Source organism: Rhipicephalus microplus, chromosome X (genome assembly GCF_043290135.1).
Source record: "Rhipicephalus microplus isolate Deutch F79 chromosome X, USDA_Rmic, whole genome shotgun sequence".
Taxonomy (NCBI): domain Eukaryota; kingdom Metazoa; phylum Arthropoda; class Arachnida; order Ixodida; family Ixodidae; genus Rhipicephalus; species Rhipicephalus microplus.
In genome coordinates, this window is record NC_134710.1 from 393269443 (window position 1) to 393296991 (window position 27549).

General features: G+C 44.6%; 1 protein-coding gene across 4 annotated transcripts in view; it reads left to right on the forward strand.

The window, feature by feature from the left end:
- The window catches only part of RpS24 (ribosomal protein S24), a 40385-nt gene extending 13613 nt beyond the window's left edge, over nt 1-26772 (forward strand). For 2 of the 4 annotated variants that reach the window (XM_075880163.1, XM_075880161.1), the window contains exons 3-6: nt 1110-1319; nt 4668-4784; nt 16471-16533; nt 26694-26772. In XM_075880163.1, coding sequence (XP_075736278.1) covers nt 1110-1319; nt 4668-4784; nt 16471-16476 — 333 coding nt within the window. In that variant the 3' untranslated portion in view covers nt 16477-16533; nt 26694-26772. The remainder of the gene's footprint in view (nt 1-1109; nt 1320-4667; nt 4785-16470; nt 16534-26693) is intronic. The other 2 variants (XM_075880164.1, XM_075880162.1) reach the window with 1 other exon arrangement.
- Nucleotides 26773-27549: the final 777 nt, after the last annotated feature.

Consider the following 27549-nt stretch of genomic DNA (forward strand, 5'->3'; position numbering starts at 1 on the left):
GACAACTGGAACGATGCGACGTTAGTGACCACTGTTTTGTCCATATGTGGATCGGGCGCTGTGCAGTTACATTTTGACTTCATACAATGGGTGCACAACGTCGCGAAACTCGTGAATACGGCGGAAGCGGTTGAAGATGAAAAGCTTTCAGCTATAGTGAATGTAGTGGCATATAACTCGTTTGCCGTATCGTGAGGAAGAGACAACCACTTGCCAGGCACCTTACCTGTGAGAGAACTATTGTGTTCGTGTGTTGCGGGGGGGCAGTACATAAGACAGGGGTGCAAAGCTTGTTGTGAATGAATAAACATTGTAGCCTGGTACTGTGTTTGTTGCGTTGGGAACAGTCTCAGGATGACGGAAATCGTGGCTTTCACGTGGCTACTATTAAAAAGAAGTGCAGGATTTACATATTCATCTAGAAAAGGACTGTTGATGTATGTGGTATTTGTTTTCCTGGTACTTCTGATTATTTGGCATTAAACTAATTTGAACATATTTTTTTCGGTTGTCTGAAATCCATATTAACTAGCTTTTACTGTTGTCAGGTTTATCTCCAGAATATGTGTGACACACAAATTTTTCTTTGAATTTTGCATTTCATTGACCAAAGGAATTGTTAACCATGCTGTCACATTGCAGGTATGAGCAGAAATTTGTGCACAGTGCCAATGTCAACTATCAAGAAATATCTGGATTATGCCCCTCGTAGGGGCAGTCACTAGAATTAAACCTCTTCGTCACATGACCCTTTCTCCCCAACACAGTTTACATTCTCGAAATAGTGAGTGAAATTTTTTTGTGCGAAATAATTGAAGTTCTTTCAGTGAACAAATGCGAGAGAATGGTGAAGTGTAAGCTTAAGTCTAATGTAGAAAGATTTCATCGTGTAGCTGTGAGTCATTCAGTCAAAGCAAACATGCTTAATTGTGTTCAACTGAAATTCCCCTCAGGTATTTTACAATTAACACTTGCTGGCATTGTGCAGTGTGGCTAGCTCGAGGCTTTTATCTGGTGGCTGTTTTAGTATCAACAGACAATGGTCAGTGTGCAGGGCTAGCCACTGTGGCCCCTGGAAATCCAGTGTTCTCTTTGTTTTGTCTGGACAGGTGGTGGACATCATCCATCCGAACAGGGGTACAGTCTCCAAGAAGGAGGTGCGTGAGAAGCTCAGCACCATGTACAACACAACGGCCGATGTTGTGTTCTGCTTTGGCTTCCGCACACAGTTTGGCGGTGGCAAGACGTCGGGTTTTGCCTTGATCTACGACACCCTGGACTACGCCAAGAAGTTCGAGCCCAAGTACAGATTGTGCAGGGTAAGTGTTTGTACGAAGATGCACAGCTGATATGCAGAGCGACACATGTACATGCGTAGTAGCTGACAGCATAATCTTAGCTTTATGGTTCAGCTAAAATATTGAAAAAGACTACAGGCAAGTGCAGCTGAAACTTGAAGGTTTATTATTGATGCGTCTTACATATACAGTAGAACCTCGATTATATGTTTGGGACCATGTGAAGCAGTCATGTAAGCTAGGTGCCACGTAGTCTGAACTCTGTGAACACTTAAGAATATACGTGGTGGCACCCAGTCTTGTGCAAAAGTTAGTACAGATTGCCTCAATGAGCCCACAGTGCAGACCTCTGCTGCACAGAAGGAGGTAGATTAAATTGAGTGCCGAGCATTTCCAAGCATTTTATTGGTGGTGTTAGCAAATTTTTTTATCCTAAAAAACGGTGTACTAAAGCACGTCTCTGATCAAATGGCTTCTAAAATTTTCTTTGCATAAGAATTGAAACCACATTGGCAACGACCTCCTTTTAGAGGGGGCAGGGTTATTGCCATTGCAAAATGGCAGCAGAGCACATTTTGTTGAGTTTCCATAAAATAGTTTTTTTGAAGTGCTATTGGTCATGTGCCACTTGTCTTATGAAGCCTGCTGAACGTAGCCCAGTCTCATCCTTTTTCTTGCTTGAGGACTGTGACCGGGAGTAGTACAAACAAAGGGAGATACTCGGCTACTTGTTGACCAGAAAGTTTGAAGGGGGAAGGGGTGCAAAACTGGTAAATGTTGGCACCTTGAAGACAAGCTTACTGACAACTCGAGTTACTTCATGTAGACTTCCAGGTTACAGCCCTGGACCACGTGGGGGTTTGCATATGTAGAAGGGATCTTACAGGCAGGAAAACTGGATTACAATAAAAATAAACTTCCTGGAGAACTTTTTTTCATTATAAAAAGGCAAACTTTTTTATTAAAGAAAGGCAAATTTTCTGATCAATTAAATGGCATATTAGTTTTGTTCAAAATGTGGTAGTATAACACTGAAGTTCATTTTAACTTTGATCCTGCAAGTTTTCAATGCAAGCTTGATTCATAGTGTTTTTCATGGACTGTACCAGAGGGTTTCTATAAAATTAAGGGTCTGCGTAAATTCTAGTATAATCAACGTGTTCGATGAATTATTTCTACGGAGTTTCACTGGGTTCAAGCAGGTTTGTCATAAAATGTGGGTCATTGCATGACTGGGGGACGTCTTAATTGGGATTCCACTGTGTTCGGGGCTAACGAACTGAAATCGAAAAAAAAAGCACTCAATAGGAAGAACCTAAAAATCTTTACAGTAAATGCCAGCGTGGTTGAGAATGACGGGCATCTTTCATACGTACAGTTAGCTAGGAATTGGTCTTTGTGCAGATCTGTGGTTGTTCAGTTAATAATCATTCAGTGCAATCCGTTTTTCATCTGTGCTGTAACCTCATAACATGAGCTTCAACAATACAGTGTAACCCATATCATACCTGCCAAGTCTCCTAGATTGTCTGGGACTCTCGGATTACGACAGTTTCTTCCGTTTATATGGTTCTCATGAAAATCTCTCTGAAATCGAAATTTCTGTGAGTTTCTGGCCGCATTGACAAAAATGCAGGTCATTCTGCTCCAGGCTTTTTGTGAACCGTGGCAGATACTAATTTGTGAAATCCCCCAGCCAAATTGTCCATTGGGCCAAAATTAGAATTTTTCTGAATCGCGGTATAGAATATAGAAGATTGGACGTTGCGAAGATTGCACTCAGCACCGAACCAAGGTCTTGGCAGTGGACGTGATACGAAGTTTGCATTTGCGACTGGGAGATTAATGATGAAAAAAGCCAGCGCCAGGCTTATGCAACGTGCGAGAGTTGTTTTGACAGAAATAGATTTTGGAAGTTATTTTGATGACACAATATTTCGGGAGTACTTTTGCTACCCCTTTGAGACTCTCAGCTCAGTGGGAAACTACATTCGTGTGTTCGGCCACTCCAAGCCATTATAAAACCAACACCAATGCCCCTCCCCCCCCCTCCCCTTGCGGATATCTCTTGGATTCAGACAGAATTGTTGAACTTGGCAGGCAGGTATGGTACTATACCTGTTTAACTTTTTTTTTACCAAATTTAACCTGGGGACATGCAGTTACCTTTTTTTTTTTTGAACTTGCGATATATAAGGGGCATTTCATTCGCATCATAATTTTTTCTCTCTCCCCCCACCCCTGGGACGGCATCAGAAATATAACTTGTCAATATGGTTGATTGGGCGAATTTGTGATACATGATTGTTTGAAATAAGAGTGCACTACTAAGACGTGGACATGATAAACAGGGACATGGGAGTGCGTGTACTTTCCTCTGCACCAGACAAACTTTCTCAGCTAGCTAGGCTGACATGTGCTGCTAGACGCAAGAAACAGCTTTGCAAAACAAAGCACAGAAACCGTTTTGTCAATTGCATTAGCAATGTTGTTTACATGAGCATGCTTTTGTGCGGTGCGACATGTGCTGCTAGACGCAAGAAACAGCTTTGCAAAACAAAGCACAGAAACCGTTTTGTCAATTGCATTAGCAATTTTGTTTACATGATCATGCTTTTGTGCGGTGCCTGTTATATTGGACAAACTGCTTTGCTGCTGAGTGTGCACAGTTGCCAGAGGAGCAGCAGTTATCTTGTTGGCTTAATGCAAGGATTTTGAGCTCTTTTTTTTTTTTTTTCTGCGGTAATCTTCATGGTCCCTCACGAGGAGGCAGCAGCCAATAGCATTGTGCAGTGCTTAGTGTCTGCTGTTGACGCTCAAGGTTCCCATCATGATACGTTAGTGGTCGGCTGTAGGTTGTATTGGCATATTCAAAAGCTACTGTCACAATGCTCTTTTGCTCCTATAATACGTATCTGTGAAGGCATTGCATTTGTGCCGAGTCTGAATCTCTAGTTTATCAGTCTTTGCACTGACTCGAAAGAATTTTTGCCATGATCATCCACACAGAGAGTTAAGGGGTGCAATTAAGCACCGTGCGACCCAATAGTACACACCTACAAGCAAAAAATAAGCCACAATGGCCTAGTGAATGAAGACTTGGACTTGGTTGAGGATTTGTTGTTCAGTTTTATCTTCAGTATGCTTAAGTCAAATGCACATTGTAGCCAGGTAACTGAAGTAGTTCATTACTAGCTTGGTTGTTAGAAATTAGTCCAAATAATCTGAAGCATTTCAAGAAATGTTCTTTTTTTGTGTATTATGGAAAAAAGTTGTAGATATGGAGCATTTTATGCCAAATTCTGCATTACTGCTGACTTGGGTTGATGATAAAGGCACATCATGCTTAATGCTTATGTGTTTCTGCAGAATGGCCTTGGTGAGAAGGGCAGAACAGGCCGCAAGCAGCGAAAAGAACGCAAGAACCGTATGAAGAAGGTTCGGGGAACTAAGAAGGCCAAGGTTGGAGCTGCAAGTGGGAAGAAGGTAAGCTCAGGGTCATCATTGTCATGGGATTATGATCCCTGTGAATCTAACTTAAGGAAATTTTTTTACGCTCAAGTCTTTGTGGTGTGCGAAATAGTGCAGCATGTGCTAAAGGTGCCAGGGAAGTTTTCATGAGATACATTTCTCAGCTGTACGGTCAACTGATAGAGATTCTAAATTTTGGAAGCGGAAACTATGTGCCATTTTTTGAATTTTCTGCTGGGATCTCAAGTCTGAGGGCATCATTATGACCGCCTTGTAACCCTGAACGAGGTGCTCATCCCGTGCATTGAACTTCTACGAGCAGAAGTGGTTTTCCAATATTTAGTGTACAATATATGCTTGGTACAGTGGACCCATGTACGACACATTCAAATATGTTTGACCATTTAACCTCACCGTAAAATCCCGAGCAAATGCCCCTCTTACAGTGAAAGATAATCCGACAAGATTTAGAGGGAAAGCATTTGCTCAGTCGCAGATCAATATTCAAGAGGGTGGTAGAAGAGTCGCCAAGAATAAATGCAAACCCGGACTTCTAATTGAATGCTTTATGGAATACGGACTCATTAAATGTTTTTTATTTGCCATCGATGTGCGAATAAAGCGGTGAATATGGTGGAAGGAAAGGGGTGTGCTTGTTATTCATTGGTGAATACCGTATTTACTCCCATAACTTGCACACTCCTATCATTCAGCCAGCTTTACTGAAAAATTGTGTACTCGCATACCATATTTACTCGCTAATGAACGCACCTTTTTTTTTTTCTCGAAAAATCTGAGTACAGTTGGGGGTGCGTTTATTATGCGACAAATTTCGTGAAAACCTTTTTTGGTGTGAACAAAAAAAAAACATGCAGTAATGCAAAAAAAAAAAAACGTTTGGTCACTCAGCTTCTTTGTTGCATTTCATTTATCTTTGGTGGCTGAAGGCACTGTCTTCTGGAAGCTGTTCCCGCGCTGCCCATTCACACCATAAAAGCGTTTCGCGACTATCTTCTCGCAATTGTTTTACCGCAACAGTGGTATCTGCTGTGATCTCAAGGGGCGCTCAAAAGCGTGTGCTACGGCGCCTCTAAGCGCTCTGCCAACTTCGTGGCAATCTCGCACGCCGTCCGCATCGCCGCTGTTGACATTGTAGCAAGCAACCGACATTGCAGCAATCTGCCACCAAAGCATCAAAACAAACTGTCGATAACAAGATTAGCGACAAAATACGACTGCCTCGATTGCAACCAAAGCGAGAATCTGGGACCATGTTGCGAAAACTAGTAACAACCTTTTGTGGGTGACCAGCGATTTTTTTCTGGTCAGAAACCTGTGACGCGATGGCGACGAATGGCTCTTTGCGACAGCCATAGCGACAGCAAATCCTGTCGTCGTCCATCGAAAATAGCGTGCATGTTGTTGGGCCGTAGAGTTGTGTATTTGCAGGAAGCAACAGTGGGTTGGCGCGAGAAGTTTCGTGACATTCGATTGCTATGTGCTTGGAAGGGCCAGCGTAGGGGCTAGTTGGTTGGACATGGTTGACACTCGCGACGTGCTGTGTGTTTGTCCGCTGCGATGTCTCTACACTTGCACTGTTCGTGAACACAGTTGTGGCGCATAGATATTTAAAAAAGACTGGGTATGTCCCGCGCACAAATAGGAAGAAAAACTACCGTATATACTCGCATAATGATCGCACTTAAAAAAAAAAAAATTGACTCTAACTTCGGGATGTGATCATTACGCGGGGTAAATTTTCCGCGAAAAAATATATCTAAGCACCGAAAACGAAAAAAGTCGCTAATCAGAATTCTTATGGTAGCTATCATGAACATAACCTAAAATAAAACTTAATTAAGGCTTACCTTTGTAATAAAATGCACGCATTATGCAGGAGCTACATGCATGGCACACTTCCGTTTTATTTTTTACCTCTTTGACCCCCTGACGTTCATTCAGACTCCGAAACATCACTGGCGTCAGTGTCATCGCTGCACGATTCCCTGTCGGAACCGGCAGTGTCTTCACTGTCCCACAGAGGGTCATCTTCCATTCCGTCGAGCGCGTTAGAAATGCCAGCGACAGTCCATTCCGCTGCATGAAGCGTGTCGTCCAGTCGGAACTGGCGCGGAAGTCCTTTGTGGCTATTCCCAGCCTCCGGGAAACTGCACGCCTGCATCCGTATCATGTCTAATGACACTGCATAACCGTCCTTGCGCATGTCCTTCACGTATTCGAGGACTACCTTTTCAATGTCGGGGAACTTGCCAGATTTGGGTCTGCGGAAAGCCCATCGCCGGCTGTTAGTAGCCATGAGCATGTCGCGCTGTTTTTTTCGTCGACGCCGAAATGTCTGCCGGCAGCGCGGTTGCCGTGCTCTAGCGCATAGTCAAGCGCCTTCAGCTTGAACGCAGCAGTAAAGCTCGCATACCGCCCCATGGTGAAACGGCGCTTCAACAGACGATCACAAAGCACACACACACAAAAAAAAAAGGTGGTCTCAGGAAAAAAAAATGCTGCGGGATGAACACAAGTCGACCAACAGGCTGCCGCTGCTGTAACAGTGCGGGATGTCAAAACAAACATGGCGGCTGACGAAGCGAAGCACTCCGTGGAGCAAAGCAACTGCATTTTTGTTCTTTTTTGCGCCACGTATGGAGGTTGTGAGTACGTCACGCACGTCAAAACAGTTTCTTCTATCTAAATAAGGAATGCTTTTATTTAAGGGGGGATGCTACACCTTCCAAAAACTCTTTTATTTTTGCAAGTACCTCAGTCAAATTTGGAGAGCCTAAGTAGATTTTACTGCTGATTTCAAAAATCTAATTCTTTTTTTGCTGTGACAATTAGTTTTAAAGATATAATGAACTGCGACTTTTTCAATTAAGGCCTAATTAGCTAATTAACTGTAACTTGGATATTGATGTGCAACCTATAGAACCAATTCGGTATGTTCACAGTGTGCAATAAAGTATAAATCATTGTTCTGGGCTATTTCGAAGCAAAGTTGTGGGATGTTGAATATGACATGAAAAATTTCCCCATCTACACTTGAAACAAAAGATCCATTTAGAGAATTTTCTCCAAAAATTATTACAATAAAACTTACTTTACGACACATCCCCTGCATTTATCTTCGAAACAAAAAAGAAATCGTAATGATAACCCAGATAGAACAAGAGATATTGCTCCGGCATAATGGGAAGCACATGAAAATTGTCGTTTTGAGAAATCGAGAAAAAACGTGGGCACACATTTTTATTGCAGAAGATGCAACAAGACAACCTCAAAACGCACCAGAAGCATAGTCTGAATGCATTCTGTGCTCATGCCTCCTCTTCACTAGCTTCCGGAGTTCCAATGAGGCTGTTCTTTTCTTGTTGGAGACAATGCTGCGACGATGGTCTTTTTCTCTCGCTCTCCTGGCACCAGTACTTGTCGCATTCATGTCCATTTCACCTAAGATTGCCGTTGCAGAATTCAAATTGCCCGTGTTGAAGCGCAGCACTGCTTCTGCAACAGCTGCTTCAACAGCGAACAGGGACGCATGGTGCTCCTTGGGGGCCAAACTCCAGATTACCGAATGTAGGCTCTCGTTGGAGTTCTGCGTTTTGCCGCGTTCGCACCTCTGAAGCAGGGCTCTTTCCGAAAGCCGGGTATAAACCGGTAGTAATGCCTCTGCCACGTCTTTCGGTAGATTGTAGGCATGCCTGGGGTCGGGCTCACCCTTTGCTTTTGCGGCATTGTGCCGACACCATGAAGTTTCACCAGCTGGGCACAGACTGTGGTCCGAGCATTCATCAGTGGAGGTGACGTGGCGGTATGTGGCCATCACAGCCTTTTGCATCTCGCCCACGTCACCTTCATGCGATTTCAGAGCCCGGCCATAATATGTGCTCAGCCTGGTGATCAGCTCACCTGTGAGCCTGCCTTTCCCACCAAGGCCTCTTTTCCCATCGCACTTTGGTTTCTGCACCAGGTTTCTCAATGCGGTGCCCATCCGTTTCTGTACATGATTAATACAGTCTTCCTTCTGCACGTCAATGTAACCATACACCTTGGCGTCTTGTATGGCGCAAAATGTCCTAGAGTCTCCATCAGACAGCATAGTTGTGTAGTGCAGGCCATGGCGTTCAAGCGACCTCTGAAATAGAATTAGAGCCGCCTCCACTTCCATTTGCCCCGCTTTGCTGTTCGTATTTTTTTGGCATTTGTGGTTAGCCTTCCATTCTTGATAGCCTTCACTACTAGGCTTTGGGCCCACCTCGCAGCCTAGGCAAAAGTTGGAAAGAACGACGTAGTCCAACACGTAGCCACTAAATAATTCGATAACTGTGCCCACGCCGATGTGGGAAGAATGGCCTCGCGTCTTCCACGTGCCGTCGTAGCTAACGGCAATATTGCCCCAGTGGCCGAAGCACAAGTCATCATAAATTGTTCTAACCTTTTCCGCACATTCGCTCATAGCGGACTCAGCCGCTCGCGTTGCAGCGGGTGCCAGCGTGTTCTTCAAATGCCGCTGAAACGTCTTGTGGTGCATACCGCGGTGTGAGATGCCCATTGTTGCGAAAATATCGTTCATTTTCGTTTGGCCGTTGCCGGTAGCCACCATCGCCCTCGAAGCGAGATTTACTTCAAACGGATTGCACGTTTTCGTGCCGTTCGCGCGGGGCGAAGTCCATTCATTCGCGATCTCGCCGCACCTTTCACACTGCACTAGCACTTTCACGGCAAGTCCGTAGTCCCGATCCCCTCTGACGATCGTAGCCGGTCCGTGGCAGGCTTTCCAACACAAGGCACCCATTATCGCGTTTAGGATATCTAGATGCATAAGCAGATAAGGAGCAGCGTGGTCCGAGTCCTGTGCGGTTGCCTCGCTACAACTCGCGGTGAAAAAGTCAATTTTCCGTGCAGTTGCTGGCGCCGATGAAAGCCGGTCGAGCGTCGCTTTCTCCCGGGCATGATTTTCTTCAACTTCGGCGTTTGTCACCACCTTGGCGTCGATTCGTAGTCGTCCGGAGTTCGCTTCACCGTCATCGTCGTCGGAGGCAACGCGCTCGGTCGCACCATCGCTGAACGGCCGCAGAGCGTTGACACATCGTTCGTCGGAGTCAACCAAGGGCTCTGATGACTTCGTAGACTTTCTCCCACGACCTTTGCGTTTCCTGCGACCAAATGCGTGCACGGTCCGATACTTTTTTGCGTTTCCAGGCATGGCGATACGATCAGAAGCTTCAGAGTGCTCTGCCGATTTCGAGGCGTCACAGCGGTAACCCTTTCAAAATGGCGTCGGGTCGCGTATGCAGGCGCAAGCCGCGAGCTTCCAGCCAACCGGAAAGCGCCATTTCAGTCACGTGCGTCGTTTAGCCAATGGCAGTGAGCGCGGCTCTTCGTCTTTGAGGCCCCGTTTTTCGAGCCGGGGAAATGCTCATTGTTGCTTACTGAATAAAAAAACAGCTGAAAACGCGTTCTTTCAAAGAAGACCAAAATGGCGCCGATCGAGCGCGCAGTTCCCGCGTATCGTAGAGCCGAAACCTGCGCTATTCGCCCTCAATTTAAAGGGCAGGACGCCCGTTTTCGGTTTTTTAAAGTTGAATAACGATAAAAGTTGATGGTATTCGGCTATGAAATTTTGTAAATAGGTGCGCAATGATGTCGGGAACGCGAAAAGAAGGTCCGCGAAAACTCGATTTTTTGGCTGATTTTCGGTCCCGAAGTGCCGCGTCCCCCCTTAAATCAGTAAATTTATGGCATTAGCATAGTGATGCCTGCTTTCAGATCACAGAAACAATGATAAACGCGTTCAGCTAGACTTGGCACATGACATGTCGATGCGGCAAGTTCAGGGTGCGATCATTACGCAGGGGGGGGGGGAGTTGAATATAGACGACAAAATTTAGGGGTGCGATCATTAGGCGGGTAAATATGGTATATGGCGCACAGCAGCAGGTGAGGGGGAGCGGGTGTAGGTGGGCGAGGGCAGTCGGCATAATAATAATAGACGAAAGAGATCCAGCGGGCAAGGAGGCGCCAGGTGTCGGTTAGCAAGACTGCTGCGGACGAATTAAGGGGGTGCGTTTTTACGCTGGAAAAAGAAAAATTTCAATTTTGAGGAGTGATGTGGAGGGTGTGTTTATCATGCGAATACGTTCATTGTGTCAGTAAGTACAGTATTTTGTGCTCAGTGACCTGCCCGAGCTACTTTGTTGGCTTGCGCACGAAAAGCTTGGTGAGTGTGGTTATACAGTGGACTCCCATTAAACAAAACTCGGTTTAAACGGAAAAGCCGCATAAATGAAACTATCTAGATACCGTACTTACTCGATTCTACGGCGCCCTCGATTGTAACGCGCACCCGATTTCCACTGCGAAAAAAAAAAAAAAAAAGTAAGACATCAATTGCAACGCGCACCCATTCCTCTCGCTGGCCCGCACGATCACACCACTCGAAAAAACGACTCCTTTCGGGAGCGTCTTCCATTTAAATATGAGGTACGGGCGAAGCTTGTGCCCATCTGACGTGTAACAGACCATTGCCGTCACTGTAGTTTTACCGTGGACCGATGTCAGCACAAGTACAGTATTTTGTGCTCAGTGACCTGCCCGAGCTACTTTGTTGGCTTGCGCACGAAAAGCTTGGTGAGTGTGGTTATACAGTGGACTCCCATTAAACAAAACTCGGTTTAAACGGAAAAGCCGCATAAATGAAACTATCTAGATACCGTACTTACTCGATTCTACGGCGCCCTCGATTGTAACGCGCACCCGATTTCCACTGCGAAAAAAAAAAAAAAAAGTAAGACATCAATTGCAACGCGCACCCATTCCTCTCGCTGGCCCGCACGATCACACCACTCGAAAAAACGACTCCTTTCGGGAGCGTCTTCCATTTAAATATGAGGTACGGGCGAAGCTTGTGCCCATCTGACGTGTAACAGACCATTGCCGTCACTGTAGTTTTACCGTGGACCGATGTCAGCACGCGAACTTGCTTCGCCACTTCTCGACGGTTGTGGTGCCAGGCATGTCGAAGTAAAGAGGCGTCTGATCGGCATTCCCGATTTGCTCAAGCAGGTAGCCGTTGTTGCGCCGCAAGTTTAGGACGAACCTTTGAAAACTGTGAAGCTTTTCATCGTACTCCTCCGCAAAACTTTTCGCATATGCATGTTCCCCTTCGGAGGAAAAAGCCTTTCCTCTTCATAAAGTTAGTTAGCCAGCACCTGCTCGCTTTAAACTGGCTCCGCATTAGACCTTTTTCTAAGGCTAACTGCATAGCCCGCATTTGAAGGAGTTCTGTCGTCACGGACCGCTGTGCGGCTCGCTGCTCAAGCACATACTCGCCGAGCAGCTCTTTAATTTGCGGAAACCGACCCTGGTGTGGTCCACAGAAGCCTTTGCGTGAAGCTTTGCTGTCGACAATCTTCTGCTTTTGTTTCTGCTGGTCCCGCACGCACGTTTCGGGCACTCCGAACGACCGCGATGCGGCCCGATTTCCGTCCGTTTCTGCACATGCGATGACTTTTCTTTTAAAAGCGGCATCGTGGTGCACTTGAGTTTTGGGAGTCGGCCCATCGACGCCGTCGATTCAAATGCACTACTAGATGACGAACTCCTCAGCACACGTACGAAGTGCCGCACATGGGAAACACATAGGCAGAAATGGCCGACGCGCTATGTCGACGCACGTAGGGGGCGGCCATTTTGGATTTGCCGATGGCAATAGATTGACCGTAATTTTTTTGTTCGTACTCGATTCTAACGCGCATGCGATTTATGAACTCGCTTAACCGGAAAAAAGGTGCGCGTAAATGTACCGTAATTCGAGTAATTACGGTACATTTGGTTGGTCTCCTATATATTTAAGGATAAAAGGTTTTGGTAATCAGAACAATTTTTTTTTCAGCTTACATCGGTTGAATGAAACTAAAACGGGCAAAAACCGTACACGGCCAAAGTGGCCACGGCAGTCTTGCAACTATGAAACTAATGCCAAAGCTAGCTTAGCCAAGCCAATCCAGTGATTGCACATGTCAGCGTACGCCGAGCAGCAATCGACGTCTCGACGTGAACTTGAGGACAGCCTTGAGGAACCTATAGCCAAAGTTCAAGATGGGGACCAGTGCTCAAGTGGTGTGTGATCCCGAGCCCATTTCAGTGGCTGATAGTGCAGCAAGAGATGCTGTCATCCTATTGCTGCGCTGCGTTGAACACGATGGTGGCACAGAGTTCCTGCCCAGCTTTTCAGCAATGCACTCCTACTATGTGAGAAAGTGCTTGAACAAGGCCAAGCAAGTTTTCACATCCTTTTTTTCGAGCCAGCAAAATTAGCAACATTTTCCTTTTTAATTAACTATAGTAGCATCAAAATGTTTTTTTTGTTCAGTCAGCCATAGTTGGTGCTTTTAAAGTAGTCATATTTCATTCATTTTGTGGGCTTCCCTTAGATGAAACTTCTCATAAATGGAACCAAGTTTCTTGCCCCTTTGAGTTCCGTTTAAGAGGAGTCCACTGTACTTAAAAAACAAGCTGCTAGTTTCAAGTTCCTTCTTTTGAAGGATTCACCCGAAATATGGCCCCGAGAATACTCTAACCGAACGCCCCAACTGTCGCTGGAAATGCTCAAGTGTAAGCCTTCCTCTAACTCCCCATCTCCTTCACTTTGAGAGTGCATGCTCGCAACACGGCACGGGCAATTTTTTACATAGGAGGCGTGTGAAAGCTTATCGTTGTTGCGCCAACTGTTTCTGCTGTAGTCTGTGCTGCTATGCATGCTTGGCTATTTCGGAAGCTTAGGTAGGTTACACTGTCTGCCCATCGCATTACTGTTCTCTCGTGATAGCCTACAATAATTATATTTAGTGTGAAATTGAGCTCTCTATAAAGTTTGCCAAAAAAAAGCTGGAACCGTGTTGCTGCCAAGTGCTTCATCGGGAAGTTATTCGTGGCATGGCGATTGGTACGGGAGAATGCAGAAGAGTTTGCACTTTTGCTAGTACATTTTCTGCCGTTGAAGATTTAAAAAAAATTATATGCAAAAGATTAGGTCCTCTGGTATCGCAGTGTCGTGGAACCTGGTTTCTCCCAGCATTGTTCAGAAGAGCTTTAAGAAAATGGAGCATTCAAAAGTGCTCGACGTAAACAGGGGACATTACGCATGATCGGATCAGGCTGGTTAAAGTACATGCTAATTGTATGAAATCAACAAGCACAGTTAGTTTGTGCTCCAGTCAATTATAGGCCACATGCATTAGGACTACAGTCGAGCCCACATATAACGGCCCCTTGTTAAAACGAACTTTCTCTTAAAACGAACAATATCCGCGTGACCATGAAAATATACATTGGTTCAATGGCACAGTTGCACTTGCAACGAACGACTCGCAGCACGACCGATCGGTTACAGTGGAGTCGGTGCTCTGCTGACTTCCCGGGAAACCACTTTCAACCACCGATCAGGCATCGGCGAGGGTCCCATAGATTCTTATTGTTAAACGCCGACCCTGCCTCTGTGCCCCTTTAGTTTCTGCTCTCTCCGACCGCTTCTTGTAACGCACTCCTCCGCCCTTTGCCCCCCCCCCGACTCTGAGCACCCCACATTGCAAGACACGACCCATGTTTTTACACTGCCACTGACCTTTCAAAGACTGGTCGGCCATTTCCTCTGTTTTTGATCGCGAGGTTGGCGTTCCCAGCCTGAAGTGACCAGACCATTTGGCAACATTCGTTGGCCATCGACTGTATCCGATCGTCTGCGTCTAGTGCACGCGCGTACGCTACCCCACCGACTCTGATAATTCGCGATTATTTCGTGTTTAGGACGTGTTCTCGCTCACTTCGGTTCAGCATGCCCTCTGCACGTGTGCGGAAGCGTGAAAATGGCTGTTAATTTGCGCAGAAGGAATCGCGAAATATCGAAGTCGGTGAGGCCACGCGAACCCGCCGGCGCATCAAAACGAGTTTTTGACCACGACCGCTGATTCTTTGAACACGGCCGCGCGCGCCGATCCAGGCGACTGTGCTTCGACTACTGCGCGCGGAGGCACTTTTTGAAGTTTTTCTACGCGCGAGTTGCGCTAGAACGGAACGACGACAAAAAGACAAGGACACGAGCGCTCATGTCATATCAACTAGCCCAAACTGCCACACTTCCGAGTTGCACCTTTCGCGGACCTTTCAAGCAAGCTGCCCGACCTACCTCGTTCCTGTGTGTTTTGGGTTTCAACGTCGCCCTCCCACCGTGTCCTCCCCTCTCTTTATCGCAACTCCTTGCCTTTCTTTTCTCGCAAATCTGCTTTCCTCTCTTGATCACAACCGCTTTGCCCGTATCTACCGCTTCGCGATGCCAGCCACGCTGGCTCGAGTTAGTTTCGTTTTCTGACTAGAAATGGGCCCAGAGCTGTTCCACACGTTCTGGCATGTGTGTCGCTTGTGCGCGTCTTGCTCGCTCTTGGTGTGCGTGTGTGGTCACGATGGCAGACGGGAGGACTTGCACGAAATGCAGTAATTATAGAACTTGAAAGCAGTATTCTTTTTTTAGCACAATTGCCATGTTTATTCTTGAAATAACTTGTTCGATATGATATGTTCAGGTGGAATATCAGTGAAGGTTCGTAGCAGTCCTTGAACCCCTTGAATTTTGGAAGGGCATTTTCAAGGCCTTGAAAACCCTTAAATTTGTTTGAGGTCCTTAAAAGTCCTTGAATTTCGACATTCGAAGTTTCTTAAGCCATAATTTAGTGGATTTTTTGCTTGCCTGGCAACTATGCGCTATCAAGCCAACAAACAATCCAATCCGATCTGATTCTCTAGCCATAGTGCAGTGTTATTGTACAGTGTGTACTCTTCTAGTACACTGTAGTTGTGATAGCGTGCGCGTGATTACAGCAGCAACGGAGCTAAGCCTGGCTTTTTTGTGGAGACTGTGCAAGTGTGCGCGGGTAAGTGCAAATCCAGCCGCCTTGGTCATCCATTACGGCGTATAGAGAGTGGATTGCAAGGGATAGGTTCAACTTTCGTAAGGCTAAGTCTTCCCATGTAGGAAGAGCTTCGACGTGCCATCAATGGGGGAGTCTGCTCTTAAGTCACATGAAGAGTATGAAACACTTTGAGAACACAAAAGTGGCTACAGTCTATGGTAACTGGAGTGCGTTCATAGTGCCAACCATACAAATAAAATAAAGTACAAATTTTATGTTGTAAAAAGTGGTGTTGTCATTTTCTGCAAATTCAAGTGTTATTTTAGGTCCTTGGAAAAGTATTTGTTGGGTCCTTGAAAAGTCCCTGAAAACCCTTGAATTTTGTTTCACATAGGTGCTATGAACACTGTCAGTGTATTTGTTTTTTTGCTTGCTTTGTTGCAGTCTTAATTATCTTAATTTAAAGATACAACCAAGAGTAAAACTTTCTGCTGGTCCAATTTTGCCACCTTTGTTGTTGTTGCACAGTGATGTCTTCAAACGTTGCAGAAAAAAACCAGCTCCTTTGTAATCTTGTATGTTGGGTGTTGTGTATGCACATTTAGGCTTCCTTGCACTGCATGTTTGGCACTTTCCATCGTGTAAGGTGTTGGGCTCAAGTTGAAATGCCCGGTTCGGGGACACTCTGGCACATAGGTTATGAAGGAGCTGATTACCTTTCAGAATACTGCAGTGGGTGCACCTTCCTTACATGACATTTTTTTCTCTTGCTTGTCTTGCAGCGCTAATGGGGCTCTCACTCGCTCTGCTCTCTCGTTGGCTTTGGCTGGTATCGTGCCTGCAAGGTGTCTGCTGCCTTCTTTCTTTTTCTCTGCCTCTTTTAAATGGTGCTGCTGCTTTTGTCTTCTCTTTCAGCATTGAGTGGGCCGAGTTCAGCTCTTTGCACTGGCTGGATGTCTTGGGTGTGTCACTAGCGTATAGGGTATTCTGCCAATTTTGCATACGGTGTCAAATAGCTTTGCTTGCATGATTGCTTTGGGACTTAGTTTTTTTTTAATTACATATGTGATGCTTGGCACAGCTTCAGTGTTGTTATAAGCTCACTGTGGATCTGCATGCATTTATGCCTTTGTAAACTTTTGCTGCAGCTGTAACTGTGCTATCACCGTCAAATGAAACCTGAATGGCGGCAAGCATTTGTAATGGTGTAGTGTGTGCCGTCCAGTTATCACTATTGACAGGCATGGGCACACTGTTTGACAGCACTGTGCATATGCCTGCCCATGCTGATAACCAGATGGTGTGCACTACAGTTAAACCTGGATATAAATAAATTGACGAATTCGCGGAAAAATTCATTATAAAGAGGATTTCGTTATATGCAGGTTTGATACAAAAAACGTGCAAATTAAACAAAAGGGGAACTGAATGCCGAGCTTATTCAAAACACTTATTTAGCGCTACAAAACAGCGTTAATATTGCGATAGCAATTATTTCGGCACTCTTGGCTGGGTTTTTTCTTGGCTGCCATGTTGAGTAACAAGTCCAAATTGATAACATGCTTGCCCGCATTGTAACTTTTTACAAGGGAGTAAAAGCGCGCGAGCGCTGCTGAAGCAAAGATTAAATGAGCCGGCCCATTTTAATTGCCTGGAGGGCGCATACAATAACATCCCTCACGTGTTAGAACTGCAGTCGAATGCTCACAGAGATTAAACCACCAGTCTTGAACAAGCATGAAAAAACGGGCGAAGGGGGGGTTGAACTTTGATTTCAAGGGCACAATCGCTGGCGCGCGCACTATCTTTGCAAGCATCAGTGCGCTTTCAACGCGTAGACTGAAAAACGCACCTCTTCCTGGAGCAGTAGTGTTTGCTTACACCAGTGTTTTGTAGGAGTTCCGCGATATCGGATCTTCCAAAAGGGTTGCCTGGCAGCCTTACTTTATTGTATTGACATTCATTCATTGCATATAATATTCAACGCGTCCTAACATTGTTGCCAGAGCTGATTGGCTAATCTCGAAGGCTACGCTCCCACGAACTCGCGGCGCAGTGTTTGCGTGATGTGTCGACCTCCGAAGGTGCGTTGTCACCATGGTATCGGAGAGTTATTATCAGCGCCTAATTGGACATCTCCTCGGTAGTGTGACACGGCTGTCCGCATTCAAACAAAAAAAGAAAAAAAAGCAAAGCTGGACGTCCTAGGGGGCACACCATGTGCGTGTAGTGAAACCACGCATACACGGCGGTGAAAACGAACGCCGGACACGGACACCTCTGAAAACTATGCGGTAAAGCGCCCTACATATGCAGCGCGGCCCTGCACGTGACACTAACTAAAAGCGTAGCACTGCCAAAGCAAAAGTTTTTTCTTTTTCGGTTTGGAAGAAGGGCGAGGGTGCATCCAAGCGGCGGAAAGAACGGCGGCATTGTCGGCTCGGGCACAGGCCCACCTTGCGCTCATTCTCGCATGGGAGTTGCCGGGGCCACAAGCGCGCTGTGCGCTTTGCCACTGTTTCGCTTTTCGTCATTGACGGGGCAATCGCGGAAGATGCTTGCTTGGGCCAAAATGACGAAATTCCCGATTGTTTGTGGCCAAAATTCATTACATCAAGAATATCTCCCACTGTTACTTTCTTCTATAGAGGTCCCAAATACATGTGTTTCTATGGGGCGGCAGCGGGGAACTGAAAAACTTTGTTGTATGGGTGTTCATTATAAGCATGTTTAACTGTATATCATTGCGAATGCTTGCCCCTGTTCAGGTTTCATTTGACGTCAAAACTACAGCTATTATTGCTGTACACATAAAAAAAGGCTGCTTTTAGCAAAGTGATTATTCTGTTGAGTCTGCCTTCTGGAACTCATTAAAGCCGTCCTGAATGGTTAAAAGTGGAAAAGCATAAGAATGCTTCAGATACAAAAGAGAAATTCAAAAGGCAACAAGATTTATCTTGAAAAAAGATTTGCATGGTATTAGTTCGCATGGTATGATCTTACTGTTCGTACCCATAGAACAACTCTTAAGTCCATTTGGTTTGCCTGCTCAACATGAGTCATTTTACTGCAATGCTCCATAATTGAGAAATTGTGGAGCTCGAGTTCAATGGTGCAGGCATGGTGTGACACCAGAAACAAATGACCAGGTGCTGACGTGGTGCGTGTCAACTTTTGTTAGGGGTACCGGCACAAAATCTTAGCTGAGATAGCCTGCAGGATTGATTCCCATGAACATATCTACCGAATCTCAGCAACAAGTATAGCTAGGAAGGTAATTATGCGAGTTCTGATGTTCGCATGCATAGTCCAGCACTCTACGCCATATCTCAGACGTTGACACCATCAAAAGTGACTTGAACGTCACCACAGCAGCCTATTTAAGCTCGCACAGCTAGCAATCGCATCATAGTAGCCATTGCTCTTTTGTTGTGCTTGTGCTGGTTGACTACCATTTGGTGGCTGCTCGCATGTCCACGACCATGCTGAATGTTAGGAAAGTGTAGAAATCTTGGTCATTGCCACCAGATGATGACATCGCACAGCACATACGGCGAAAGAATGAGCAGTTGATGGAGGCAGCGTGAGAATTGCTTCATAGTTCTGTGTGCACGTGCTAGACCGCGTTACTTGCACCTGGCAGCTGGTCATTCTCAGAGCTCTCCCTAACTGAAACTGAGACTGTTTGGAAAAAAAATGGCAGATCCCACGAACAGTGGGACTTATGATACACGAAGCACAAATGGAGGTTGATATGCCGCTTTAAAATCAGCACAATGTTATGAGGTGGACGAATGTACTACACACTAAACACAGGTAGAAATGTTATGCACACTCAGGTATCTAGATAAGATGCAATTATGTCGTTTAAAGTCGTGTAAGGACGGCACCATAGTCGTGTAAGGACGGCACCACTAACGTTTGCAATACCAGCACCAGCAGTAGTTAGCTCATACTATTGTACATCAAGCTAGCGAACCAGCTGCAAGCGCATTATGATCGTGACTTGTAAATCATGCCGACTATGACACATACATGTCGTGATTCGCATGTTAACACCTGTAATTCATGTCCCCCGCAGGTCGCGGGTTCGAATCCCGGCTGCGGCGGCAGCATTTCCGATGGAGGCGGAAATGTTGTAGGCCCGTGTGCTCAGATTTGGGTGCACGTTAAAGAACCCCAGGTGGTCGAAATTTCCGGAGCCCTCCACTACGGCATCTCTCATAATCATATGGTGGTTTTGGGACGTTAAACCCCACATATCAATCAATCATGTAATTCATGTCCGCAGTACAGCGACGTTGCTCGACGCCTACAAAGGTGTATATCAAGCTAGTGAACTGGCTGGAAGTGCACCATGAGCGGGGCATGTAAATTATGCTGTACGTGACTTTCATGCCATGATTATCATGAACTGGTTCAGGTGGTGCAAACAAATTGAATGGCCCTTTTGTGCTCTACGCCCCGCCACGGTGGTCTGGTGGCTAAGGTACTCGGCTGCTGACCAGCAGGTCGCGGGATCGAATCCCGGCTGCGGCGGCTGCATTTTCGATGGAGGCGGAAATGTCGTACCCTCGTGTGCTCAGATTTTGGTGCACGTTAAAGAACCCCAGGTGGTCGAAATTTCCGGATCCCTCCACTACAGCGTCTCTCATAATCATATGGTGGTTTTGGGACGTCCAGAGAAAACTGGAAGCGTCTATAGCTTTCGCAGTGCTGCAAGCAAGCAAAGGCCACAGAACCGTCTGGAATCCGTGTGTGAGGCTAGCGGCGGAAAGCAGTCAGTCTCAGTCGGATCCTTCGCTTGCGTGCAGCACAGCGGAGGCTACGGATGCTGCTCGTCTTTGCGGTGTGTTGCCTTCTTTCTTGATCCTTTGCAGCGAAAGTTTACAAAGATGTAAACTTCCACTGGCGCCGCCAGGCCTATGGTACAGTTTGCAGTTATAAATGATGCAGACACCAAAATACTGTTACTGATGTTTTTATGTAGATTTTTTTATTTTACGCATTTTGAACATTCAAAATCCACAATAAAGTAATTGGACCCATTTAAAATCTTATGGCGCATTTCACTGGTAGATTCGGAGCGGCCGCCGAAATCCTGGAACGAGCACTCGGATTTGCACCAAGCCAAATCTGCGAGTGGAACACGGGAATGCCCCGCCTGAGGTCGCGCTAGCAATCGTTTACATATACGTCACTAAACAAGTTCTGGAAACTTCCTCGACATAGTCGATTATCTTCAGCCATAGTGCTGAGACTTTGGCCATACACACGGCGGGAAAGCACGTACGGCTCGTCGTCCTCGCTGCTGTTACTGCTAGCAGAAATAGTGCTCTCGCTTTCGCTCAAGCAAGAAGCAAACCAGCAGCAGCACGTCCAGCAGCATAAAACAATGCCATTTTAGAAGTGTGAACAAGTGCACTGGGCACCGTTTAAAAAAAAAAAAAAAAAACCCCGCTGAAGGCAACATCGCTGCTCCACTGTACCGAAAATGACGGCAACACATTTTCGGAGTTCCAGTGAAATCGGGCTCTGTAATATGGAGCACGCAGAATGCTCAGTCACGGAGTGGGTTGCTCCGTAATCTGCCAGTGGAACACGCGAACTTGCTCTGAATCTACCAGTGCAACGCATATTCTAGGCCGTGGAGCAAGAAAACTTACTCCCGCTCAACGAGTGGAATTCGCCTTAGAAAAACCGACGCTCAAAGCATTGCACATGCTCACTAGACAGTGACAGCATTGGGTGGCATGGTGCCTTCTTGTATTGACGTGGCACATTATGTGCCACTCTGGGAAAACCTGGAAATCTCGGGCAATTTCGGAATGCTGACTTGGTAGACACCTTGAATACATGCATTGGGTCAGTGTAATGCTTAAGTCGGCAAAACTTGTGGAGTTCACTGAGACTCGCTCATGAAATATAGTATTTTGAGCTTTGGTCTCGCTCGGACTTTAGCTCACAAATTTTCAGGAGCCGGACTCACTCGGTCTCACACTGTAGAAAATTTTCAACTACACTCGCTCGGACTCAAACTCGCGAAAACATTACTGACCCACACTCACTCAGACTCGTGGCTTGATGCGAATCCGAGTGAGTCGACTCATGAGTTCGTCAGCCTAAAATTAGCTTCGACCGTGGTTTCAGTGCTCTTTAACACCAATATCTCACGTAATCGGTGCTCATCTTGGTGACGTTTAACATGATATTTCAAAAACGAGTTCCAAACCAGTAGAACTTTTTTTTGGAAGAGATGACAGTGTAAGATATAACTTACCTCCAAGATTTGGTGGGGGTGAGGTCAAGGCACCCCCCTACATATTTCATGCCTTCAAATAAGGGGGGGACATGGCACATAAAAAAAGAAAGCTTATTTCTATATCAATTTTGATGAAACTTTGCTGTTTGTATATATGTGTGCTGATTTCAAATGTGCAATTTTTTTGTGTAGTTTTCAAAATACTAAGTATTTTATGTGCCTTCTGGGGAGCAAGCTTTTGTGTAAACTAAAAGTTAAAGTAAATAGGCATATCAAAATAATGTGGAATCAAAGCTGACAGCTATACAACAACAATGAATGTTCTAAACCAATTATAAGAAAAGTTATGGAATGTTGAACACTTACCAGTGAAATTCTAGCTTGAAATTTACTCGCACACATATGTTCAATATACCATAACTTTTGTTCAAATTGATTTAGAACATCCATTTTTGTAGCATTGCACACAGTCCTGATTCCAGATTATTGTGATTTGTGAACTTACTTTGTAGCTCTCTTAGTTAAAAAAAAATTCTTGGTGCCAGAAAAGCACATTAAATATTTTTATTTAAAAAAATACACCTTATACAAAAAAATTGCATATATAAAATCGGCACACATATATACATAAGCTCACCAAGTTTCATCAAGATCAATCAAGAAATAATTTTTCTAAGAGCAGTGTCTCCATTGAATTGATGATGTAAATGACACTGCTTTGAAATACCTGTGAGAAGATGTGAATATACACGTGAATCCTGGTAAGGCTGTTGGTAATGCCGACGATGAGCAGACAGGACCTTAGGTCGGGAAAAGCAAGTGGAATTCACTCAGACTCAAGTGATATATTTTGTGCTTTGGACTCGCTTGGTCTCACGCCCTAAAATTTGCTTCAGCCGGACCTTCTGACTCAGTCTCGCGAAACTAATTCGCTAACTCACTCGGACTCGCAGCTCGGTCAGAGTCCGTGTGAGTTCGCCCACCTATGGTTTAACACTTCGAATGCAAAATCATCTTTGCATTGAGGGCTGTCAAATGTAAGCATATGCAGAGCGGATGTTGTTTGATTGTCAGTGTAACTCTACTATTAATTGGGCGTTTTCGCTTTATGATGGTACTCTGAGTTTTGCCATGGGTTAGTTGATAGCATTTATAGGATGTACATTATGAAAATTTTCCTTCCGGTTTCTGTTCGTTAACTTAGAAGGGGATGTTGGCAGAATTTTGCCCAGGACAATGTCTCTCCATGCCAGTATTACTTGGAGCCAATGGGTGTTTCAGCCGTTTCATACAGTCAAGAGTTGATACTTTTTTTTCTGGTTAGTTTTATGAGTCTTGAAATTAATATACTGTATTTGTGAGATACATGTAAAATATTGGTTTTGGAATGCTTTTCCAGTGTTTGGTGCCAGAAAAAAAATGTATGAAATTTAAAAATTTTAAGAGATGCCCTTGCAACCTAGAGCTTCGTGACTTCCTTCTGTATATCATGTTGCTATGTAACATTTCTTGAATGAATGAAAAGAAATCTCGAAAGGGGAAAAAAAAAAGCAGTGACAAGCAAGGCAGTAGAAAGAAATCTTGGATGCCCTGGTGGGCTTCTGCTTACATCTATTGGTGTCTACAGATGATACATTAAGAGGTGGTATTTACCCAAAACTGATGACTTTGAATATATGCTGCTCTATGTCGTCGATGCCATACTTACAGGAGAAGCGAAAATTTCACTTTCAAAGTCTGACAATGCGTCGGAAAACGAAGACATCCCCCCTCTTTTTTTATTTCCCTCGAGCATTACTGTTGCCTTTGCGTATTCTTGCTGAGAATGTCTCTCTATAGTTATAGTTATCAGAATGAGAGTAAACTTGCTGAAATCAAGTCTCTTTTTCGCAGAGATGCATACTCTGAGTGCTTATAAATCTTAACTGTGCCATCTGTTCAATCTAAATATAACTGCAAGATCCGCCGAGTGGCCTAAGTGCAGCACTGCCTAATGCTTGTTTTAGCATAAATCAGTCTAGTTAATCTTTAGTAAGAGTGGTACATATCATGGACGATCTAAACTCATCTACAATAGGGGCAGAGTTCATCATGCATATGCTTAAATTTGGCTAATTTGTGGTGTTAGTAGTTCATCTTTTGAAGGCTTGTTCTGAGCTAATATGAGAACCTTGACATCATTTTGAGTTCATAAAGGGGGCTGCGCTGTAGATCAAACCACTTTGGCTTTAACATGTGCTGCTTTTGGACTACGGAATTTAACTTGTAAAAGACATGCTTAGAGAGGCTCCTTTTTCTTATTTTACTGCTTGTTCAGTTATTTGTATTATTTGCCCATCTTTGAAGGAGTTGTATTGTTTTGAGTGAGCTGGCAGTCCTTTTGCAGTAAGTTCTAACGTTATCCCTTTTGTGTGAACAGGCTGGGAGTTATATTCGTGGTTTATTCATTGCTAACCAAAGGCAGGTATGCCAATTGCGCTAATTTGATACAAATCCCCTTTTCTGCGTTGAGCTGTGCCAAAACGCCCGACTAGTCTCAAAATTTTTTCAGTTGCACTAATTTCAGCAAGACATAAGAGACCACGTTGGTCATCTGCAGTTTCGCGTCATCAATCGATCCAAACGTGCACACCCTAACCTCAAACCACCATGTCAGATATATTCCCTTTAAGTTGGGGCACTTGCTAGGTGCGATCGACCAGCTAAAGTAACAAAGCTGCATGCTCATCGGTTCGCCGACCGCATCGCATACCTTCCGGCGGGACGATGTAGCGTAGCAGTGTTAAAGAAACTCTTGGCCTTGCTGCGACCCGTGCAGAACGCTGGTGAAGTCACCTGCTTCGCACTACACCAGTACCCTGCGGAAAAATGCATTATGATTGATTTGGAAGGGGCTTTTAGCACCAGTCATGAGACACGGCCCATTTTGTTCAATTACTCATGCATGTATACGCCACGTAACTGTCAGTACTAGTATGATTCTTGACTTGTAAAATTGTTACGTGCAATCATTTGAAGCAGTGTATAAAATTGCTGGCGCGTTTCAACTGCGGCATTTTTTTTGGCATTCCCTACTCCTCAGTTTCACGAATCTCCCGATTTTCAAGGTCGCCAGCTATGCAGATCTACATTTGAATCCGCAAAGTCGGTCAAAAGTATTTGAAAAATGCAGCAATTGCTCATGTGGACTTCATCGTTCTTTGCTCAGAGGGGTGGTTCAAAATACTTCTATTGAAATAGCATTGCACGTTTTCTTTGCACGATTCATGTGATGTTGAATGGTTTGTGCATACTTTTTTTTTCTAAATGCTAGCCTTCTTTTTTTGCGCTGCTTCGAATTCGGTCTTTTATGATAAATTTTTTTTCCCCAGAACATGCTCCAAATATACATTTTAGTGCTCCAAAAGAAAAAATTTTACTGCTCCAAAAATTCCTCCAAATTCTATTTTGTCTGTTAACCTCTGCGAAGAGAAAAGCTGGGCCTCGAGGGAACCATTTGTCGAATATTTTTCTGAATGCTTTTGAGTGTAAACACCATGATTCAATATTTGTACCTCCTCGATTTTATCCAAAGGTTGAGGTTTTAACTGGACATAACAGCCTAAGGGATCATGGGCACTTTGCTTAATAAGTTCCTAGCAAGACTAAACATTTTGTGGGGGCGAGTTTTGAGTAGGTACAGAAAGACATGCAGAGTGGGATCATAATGCTATTGAAAAGTCTTTGCTGCTAAAATTCTTTAGTCTTGTTAATGCGATAGAGTTCAAGACCTTGTTTTACTGAAATTCTGTCTGTGCCGGTGTGGCTATCGTAAGTTGTGAGCGAAAAATTCTGGTCTTGTGAGTGTCCAAAAAATCAAGATGCAAATGAAAAATGAATTATAAAAGTTTCTGTGTCTGTGTGAGGATCGTACCCAGGCTGTTTACGTGGCAAGCAGGTGTTCTACCACACGGTTGCACCTCTGCTTGGAAATGCAGTGGACATAGTGTTTAGTGTTTATGCTTTACAAATGCACACATCCTGTATATGGGCTTCACAGTACAATATGTACTATCGCAGTAATATTGCACGGTACAAGCAAGTCTTCATTATCATCAGGCATCAGAACATGTGACTATTGTAGCGACTTTGTGGTTTAAAGCTAGCCGCCCATTACAAAAGGCACATACTTTACTGTGTGTTTTTGTAAGACTGCATTGTGGGTGCATAGAAGATTTCACGCACATAATTGCTCGAGGTTTAAAGTGTGCTGACTATTACACAGAATGCAGCCATATGTGAACACTGACACAAGCTACTTTCAACTTTATTGATTACAATGTAGTAATCTACAATGTAAACTTCTCAGGTGACATCATGCAATAAGATGTTTGCACTATGTGGTTGAAAGCATGCACCATGGACAAGATATATCTATCATGTTCAACTCTTACAATACTAAGCGTAAGGGTCCCAGAATTATTTCACAATCCTCATCCTATTTCACTGTATGTAGAGTTCCTGTCCAACATTGTCAGTGTGGTTGACTGGTGTAGAAGCCTTATGAGCTAGCGAAATGGAAGAACTAGTGCAAAGCAGTAGCCTTGAAATAGTGGTTTAATACTGGCTTAGTATTGTTCACCCATGCTGAACCGAACTGTAAATGTAGCATGCTGCCATCGTTTTGGAAATTCTCACTCATATTTGTACAATGAAGCGAGAGTACTCTGTGTGAAATTAACTCTAAACTTTTTTTTCTTTCAGTAACTCTGAACCACAAGAATGGCTGCCACACCATATGTACATTTTGGGCATCTCCAATAAATGTGGATGGAGCACCACACGTCTTTTCTACTTGTATAATAATGTGTATGGTTAGCATGGCAAGACTCTGTAGTCTGGTTATGAAGGGTGACCTTGATGCTGCAATTTCTACGAAAACATGGGGCCCGCCTTCAGTTGTTTGCCCCAAGATAATTTTCTCAGTAAGGACCACTGTTAGAAAATTACTTGTGCACACACAGCAGTCAAGATGAACTGAAACATTCTGGTAGTGAATATGACTGAATGCTGTGCATTTGAATAGTAATGTGTAGTGTGTTTGCCTGTGAAGTTAAATTTTATATAGCAGTGAACTGTTGGCTAGCTACTGGAAACGCAACTCATTCAGGCTAACGAAAGTTTAATAATGATGCTGCAATGATGCTAGGTAGAATGGCAGTGTTTGATACTTGTCATGGTAAGGTAAGAGAAGTGCAACACTGTTTAATCTAGTTATAATGAGTAGTACGGGCAGCAAAAAATTTTTGTTGCATAGCGCTTTGTTGTGCAGCTACAGTTTCGTACGATGTTTTGTATATGTATGCTTAAATTGCACGTAATTTGAGCAGCGGTACCAAGTGAAATGATCAACCTTGTTATGCTCGGTGCCAAGGGTTCTCAAGCATGTTGATCCTAGGGAATCCGGCGAAGCTTCACTTGGTGCGAAGGACCCCCTCCTTACCTGCTTTCATGGATGCATTTTTTATTCGGTTCAGGCTACACTCGCGTGCCATTAATTCAAAACCAAAGATATCCCTTTGACTCGGGGACCAGTGTGCTGGACATGACGTAAAGCAGC